This window comes from Petaurus breviceps, unplaced genomic scaffold, assembly GCF_028583685.1.
Source record: "Petaurus breviceps papuanus isolate PSGF00001 unplaced genomic scaffold, PetGlider_PUasm1.0 185, whole genome shotgun sequence".
NCBI classification, from domain to species: domain Eukaryota; kingdom Metazoa; phylum Chordata; class Mammalia; order Diprotodontia; family Petauridae; genus Petaurus; species Petaurus breviceps.
Genome location: NW_027185797.1, coordinates 39,698,060 through 39,704,986, shown reverse-complemented (window position 1 = coordinate 39,704,986; position 6,927 = coordinate 39,698,060). Strand labels below are relative to the sequence as shown.

The 6,927-nt window shown below is 41.9% G+C and overlaps 2 protein-coding genes across 5 annotated transcripts in view; both read right to left on the bottom strand.

The window, feature by feature from the left end:
• LOC138161923 (carcinoembryonic antigen-related cell adhesion molecule 1-like) overlaps nt 1-6,927 on the bottom strand; it is a 332,874-nt gene that overhangs the window by 198,703 nt on the left and 127,244 nt on the right. The gene's annotated exons all lie outside the window — the stretch shown is intronic.
• Nucleotides 1-6,927, bottom strand: part of LOC138161930 (carcinoembryonic antigen-related cell adhesion molecule 3-like) — a 29,703-nt gene that overhangs the window by 15,895 nt on the left and 6,881 nt on the right. For all 4 annotated transcript variants that reach the window (XM_069089020.1, XM_069089021.1, XM_069089022.1 and 1 more), the window contains exons 4-5: nt 5,814-5,869; nt 2,938-2,999 (exon numbers count right to left, since the gene is read on the bottom strand). In XM_069089020.1, the coding sequence (XP_068945121.1) occupies nt 2,938-2,999; nt 5,814-5,869 (118 nt within the window). The remainder of the gene's footprint in view (nt 1-2,937; nt 3,000-5,813; nt 5,870-6,927) is intronic.

Genomic DNA, 6,927 nt, shown 5'->3' with positions numbered 1-6,927 from the left:
AAATAGATCCAGGAGAGATCATTTAAAAATTATTGGACTACCTAAAAGCCATGATCAAAAAAAGAACCTAGAAATCATCCTTCTAGAAATTCTCAAGGAAAATTGCCCTGATGTTTTAGAACTAGATGGCAAATAAGAGGTTGAAAGAATCCACCAATCATCTCCTGAAAAAGATCCTAGAAAGAAAACTCCTAGGAATATTATAGCCAGGTTCTAGAATTCCCAGATCAAGGAGAAAATATTACAAGCAGCCAGGAAGAAACAATTTGAATATTGTGGAAACACAATCAGGATAACACAGGATCTGGCAGCTTCCACACTGAGGGATTGAAGGGCTTGGAATATGATATTCCAGAGATCAAAGGAGCTGGGATTAAAATCAAGAATCACCTACCCAGCAAAACTGAGTATCATATTTCAGGGGAAAATATAGCCATTCAGTGGAATAGAGGACTTTCAAGCATTCTTGGTGAAAAAACCAGAGTTGAATAGAAAATTTGACATTGAGATACAAGAAGCAAGAGAAGCATGAGAAGGTAAACAGGGAAAAGAAATCATAAGGAACTTATCAAAATTGAACTATTTATATCCCTACAAGGAAAAATGATAATTGTAACTGATGAAACTTTTCTCAGTATGAGAATAGTTGAAGGGAATAGAAATGTGTGTGTGTATATATATGTACAATATGTGTATATATATGTACATATATATGTATGTGTGTGTATATATGTGTACAGGTATATATATACATATATGTATAAAGGAGGGTATATGGGTGTATGAATACATATGTGAATGTGTGTATATATATGTGTACAGGTATACATAGATAGAGGTCACAGGACCAATTTAATAGGAAGGGATGATACTTAAAAGGTGATATTAAGAGGTGAGAGAGGAATATAATGAGAGGAGATGGGGAGAGACAGAATGGTGTAAATTATCTCATATAGAAGAGGCAAGAGAAAATGGTTACAATGGAGGGGAAAAACAGGAAGGCAAAAGGGAATGAGTCAACCTTATTCTCATTGAATTTGGCTTAGGGAGGGAATGACATACACACTAACTAGGGTATCTCACCCTACAGGAGAGTAGGGGGGAAGGGGATGAGAGGGGGGATGATGGAGGGGGGGGCAGTCTGGGTGGGGAGGGAAGTTGGAAGCACCTACTTTTTTTTTTTAAAGCAATTGGGGTTAAGTAACTTGCTCAAGGTTACACAGCCAGTTATTATTTCTGGGTGTGGTGCTGAGTATCTGAGCCCGGATTTGATCCAGGTCATCCCGACACTGGAGCCGGTACTCTTACTCACTGAGCCACCTGGCCGCCCTGAAGCAATTGGGGTTAAGTAACTTGCTCAAGGTTACATGGCCAGGTGTTTCTGGGTGGGTGCTAAGTGTCTGAGCCCGGGATTCGATCTCCAGGTCTTCTCAACACTGGAGCTGGTGCTCTTACTCGCTGTGCTACCTGGCCGCCCTGGAAGCACCTACTTTTGAAAAGGGACAGGATCAAAGTAAAGAATAGAACAAGTGGGAGGTGGGATAGGAGGGAGGGAAATATAGTCAGTCTTTTACAATATATCCACTATGGAAATGTTTTGCATAGCTACACATGTATCACCTATACTGAATTGCTTATCTTCCCAGTAAGGGTGGGTGACAAGGGAGGAAGGGAATGAATCTGGAATTCAAAGTTTTAAAATCAAATGTTTAAATATATATGTATATGTATATATAACTATTATTAATATTATTTTACATGTAACTGGGAAATAAGACATACAGGCACTGGGGCATAGAGATCCACTGTACCCTTCTGGAAATTCAGAGGGGGTATGGGAGAAGATATGGGAGAGAGCAGATTGGAGGAGGGGATATCCAGTTGGGGTATTTTGGGGTGGTGGGTAGAGGAAAAATGGGGAGAAAATTTGTAACTCAAAGTCTTGTGGAAATGAATGATGTAAACTATAAGTTAATAAAGCATTTGATTATAAGAAAAAGAAATACAAAAACAAAAAAATAAAAAAACAATATTAAAAAATCCCATTCTCATAGTTCTCCAAGAGGGCTTCAGTTCTCTATTTACCCTAGCCTACTGGCCACTCCCATAGAGATCCTCCCTAGACTCCTCTTCCAATCATCCCAGACTACTTGGCCAACCTTAGATTCCTCTCACAGTCTTTCTGTATGTAAGATCCATCTTGTTTCCATGAAAGTACTCAGATTTCTTAAGAGTCTGGCCAATATGGTGGATTTTAAATAGACCTTGTTTTTCTTTGGCTGATAAAAGGCTTTGGTTGAATTGATTTGGGCAGGACCTGAGTGTCACTATTTCGGTTTGCCAGCACCCCTAAACCTCAACAGGTCAAATGGATTACGGAGAATTCCACTTCCATATGATAGGCTTTCAGCAACTCAGAGATGGCTCCCATATCTTCTTCTCCCAAGCCAAATCTTTTCTTCTCCAGGTTGGTTACCACAAGTTCTTTCCATTGATCTGTTTAAATGGCATGAACTTGGGGCTCATCACCCTTCTGAAGACCCTCCACTGGCCTCAGCATTCTCTGGTAATCATTGTACCCAAACTCTCAGGGTCTACAAGTGTTTCTGGGTAAAGGGCCTCCTTCCCACTCCATGACTACTGTTGTTTAGTCATTTTCCTTGATGCCAGACTCTTTGTGATCCTTGTTTTTGGGTTTTCTTGGCAAAGATGGTGGAGAGGATTACCATTTCCTTCTTCAGCTTATTTTACAGATGGCCAAAAGGATTAAATTTCTTGTCCAGGGCCACACAGCTAGTAAGTGTCTGAGACCAGATTTAAACTCAGGTCTTCCTGACTCCACGCCTGGCACTCTATCTACTGTGTAGCAGCCTTATTCCATGATAGACACCCAAAAATCCCTGAAGAAAGTACCTGATGCATACCCTCTGTCCCTACCTGTGGAAGCCAAGGGAGGCCTTGAAGCAATGTATTATTCATGTACAGGATGGAATCTTCACCTGGAGGGAAGGAAACCCAGACAGAAGATGTTGGTGTGCTGAGAGAATGTGCACTGAGAGAATGACTAGGAAGGAAGAGAAGGAAGTGGAGGGGAGCTAGGTAGCACAATGGATGGGGAACTGAACCTGGAGTCAGAAAGATCTGAGTTCAAATGTAATCTCAGATACCTTACTGACTGTGTAACCCTGAGAAAGTCCCTTAACCTCCTTTTGCCTTAGTTTCCTCAATTGTAAAATGGGGATAATAATAGCACCTATATCCCAGGGTTATGGTGAAGATCCAATGAGTTAATTGTAAAATGCTTAGCACAGTGTTTGGCATATAGTTGATGTTAAGAAATTCTTGTTTCAGGTATAACCTATATATAATTGCTTGCATTCTCAATGAAGAGGGTGGGGAAAGAGGAAGAGAATTTGAAACTCAAAATTTTAAAAAGTAATATTAAAAATTATTTACATGTAATTAGGGAAAAATAAAATACTAGAAGTAAAAAAAAGAAAAAAGAAATGATTATTTCCTTTTTTTTTTCTTTCTTCACATTCCCCACAGCTACCTATAGCATATCTATAATCTAAGATTCTAAGGCGGGCATCCCACAAGGTCTCTATGTCTAAGGTTCTAGGAATCTCTGACTGTGGAGTTTATAGTTCTAGAGTTGGTGATCTGAGATTCCGTGATGGGTCCTTCCTGAGCACCTCCTCTCAGCTCTGAGTCCTCTTTCCAGAGAAACTCCAGGAAAAAGTAAACTCCTTAAGGGCAAGGACTGGGTCACTTTGATAATCAAGTTCTATTCTGATGGGTGCCTCATTATGCATGAAGAGAATACTGAGTCCTCTAACCCTGTGCCCATGAGAAGAGACTTCCAATACAGTTCCCGTAAAAATTTATATCTGTTTTCTGATGACCACCCTTGCTAAATAAACATTTCCAAAGAAATTATCAGGGGAATAATGACCATTTCTGTACTTCCATTAGTTGTAAAGGATGAAGAGAAATTCTGCTGAGAACTTAATAAAACCTACTAAATTAAATCAATATCCACTTTCCAACTCAGTGACTTTAATGTCAAGAGCAGGATGAGGGAGGAAAACATGGTTCAGGAATAAGAAATAAAGAGGCCATTTCTACATTTCAAGAAGAGAATTTGGAGGTGCTAGACCTGATAAGCACCAAATAACATTACAAAATTGGAAACTGATTATATTCTAACAGAAAGGAAATTATTGGCGACTAGTGTGGTCAGTGTAGAGTCAGACCATAAAAGTAAATAAAAATAAAAATAACAATTGGAAGAGATGATATGCAATGGAGGCAACTTTGACCTCATCTTTCTAAAGCAGCTGTTGATGTTGAAAGATGGGAAATGGATAAAAGAACTAATATCAACACCAACACAGAATATCACCATTTTCTAATGCGATTTAAACAATGAAAATCAAGTGCTACAAGGAGGAGGCTAAAGGAGCCTAGAAACCCTAGCAGCAAACACTTGCCAAAAAGAAAGTTAAGACAATAGCAACTGACAATGAAGCCTTCAAAAAAAAAAAAGAAGTGGGGTTCAATGAGGGAAAAAAGTATCTGAAATGTCAGAGAGAAACAACTTTTGTCAGGGGAAAGAGAAAAAATGGAAGGAAAAGATAGAAAAGCACAAGGTTGCTCTTAGGACTCCGAGGGATGCTGACTGACAGAGTAGTAGTGTTAACCAACAGTGAGTTCAATAGTCACTCTCATGGGGCGGCTAGGTGGCACAGTGAATACAGCACTGGCCCTCGAGTCAGGAGGACCCGAGTTCCAATCTGGGCTCAGATACAGAACACTTACTAGCAGTGTGATCTTGGGCAAGTCAGTTAACCCCAATTGTTAAAAAAAAGGCAAAAAAAAATGCACTCTCAGCCAGGGAGGTGAAGATGCTTTATCTTATAGGCCCCAAGGTTGCACGGTCATGGTGGTACCCGTGGAAGGGGTGACGACTACCTATGACACATAGATAACCAGGCTCCTATTGCCTCAGAGTGAAGCTGCATCTGCAGCTTCTCCAGGAGGAGACATCAGAGGAAGCAAAATTTGAAGCCCTTGCTCAGTCTCTGCCATGTCGCATCTTAAATGGCTGCTGGCAGGAGTGACTATGGGATGAAGGTCTACGTGAAGAGATATAGACCAAGAAAAGGGAGAACGATCCCCAGAAACTTGGACTTCATTTTCTGGAGGACATCCTACTGTTGAGAGAGAGATAGAAGTTGGAGCTGAGTGATGAAGCCCTGGAGTGAGAGCCCTTGGAAGCAAGGATTCTAATGAAGGAAAGAGAAAAGATCCAGTTGATGAGGAGGCCCCTCCATGACCACGACAATATTTAGTGTAAACAGACTCTGTTGATTCAAGATGGTGGCAAGAAGTGTGAGACCCAAGTTCGCTGTGCTCAAAGGAAAAGGGCTGCTAGCTCATACTGGGCACTAGCCCAGGGTAAGAACTCATTTTACACATGAGGAAACTGAGGCCCAGAGAGCTGAAATGTTTCCCCAAAGGTCACACAGTTACTAAAGAATTTCTCCTTTCGTGAAGGGGAAGCTCCAAGAAGCTTCAGTGATGTCAGGAGGACAAGGTAGTTCTTCCTGGTATGTCATATAGTCATAAAATATTGGGGTGGAAAGGGCTCTCAGAGACTGTCTAGTCCAACTGCTTAATTTTATATTTAATCTAATTGAGACCTAGAGAAGGGTAGGAACTTGCCCAAAGTTACATGGTTAATCAATGGTCAGATGCTATTTCCCTATTTTTTCTGTGGCATCACGCTGCCTGTCAGAGGCCACACTCACCTTCTTTCTGGGTTGGGCGAGTCCTCCTTCCTAGATTTGGGATACCTCCAGAGAACCTAAAACAGCAGGATGGGAGAGCCATGAATAGTCATCTTCCTTGGGGCCCCCTGGTTTGGGGTTAAGTGAAAGGGAGGTCCTTGGATACCTGACATTGGGAGGGTCCAATAGCTATGGAGAGGGGATGTTAACAGCAGTCCCTTGAGACTCTGACCTGTCCTCCATCAATCTGCTGGTCATTTCCTCCTAGAGTAAGGTCCCAGTGGCTCCTCAGCCTCCACAGTTCACACCTGAACTCATAATTTTCCCTATGGAGCTTGCCTCCATGCACGCTCTCTACTCCTCAACTTCCTTATTTCTGCTGAAAATGCTATCACCCAGGCTGGGAATGGCAAGTCAGAGCTTCTCTCCCCCTTACACCCCAGCCCATTGGTCACCTTGTGCTGTCAGTTCTCTCTTAATCAGCATCTGCTTCCCATTTGTGCAGTCCCTTCCCTAGTTTGGGTTCTCCTCTTCCCCCTCTAGACTTTTGTAAGATCTTCCTAACTGGTCTCTCTACTTGCTGTGTCTCTTCTCTCCAGACCATGCTTCCCACAGCTGATCAAAATCTTCCTAAGGCTCGAGTCTGACCCCCTCACTCCCTTGCCCAAGAACCCTCCAGGGTGTGCTAACCTATAGGCCAAAATACAAGCCCCTGAGACCAGCATTTTTCCTATGGGGCTCTGACAGAGGGACTGATGATTTACCTCCTTGGAGCTTCTCTTCATTCATACAGCTCATGATTACCCCAGACTTTTCAGCTGCCATGTCAAATGTTGATATCTATTGAGCTTTCAGTCCATGAAAATCCTAAGATTTTTTTCTGATGAACCGGTCTAGTCATACTTACCCCATCTTTTTCATTTGTGAGATTAACTTTATGAACCCAATTGTAAGATTTTACATTCAACAATATTAAAATTATTTCTTCCTTCTCTCCCTCTTTTTATTTCCTCCTTTCTTCCCTCCTCTCTCTCTCCCTCCCACCCTCTCTCCCTCCCTCCCAGTCTCCCTCCCTCCCTCCCTTCCTCCCTTCCTTCCTTCCTTCCTTCCTTCCTTCCTTCCTTCCTTCCTTCCT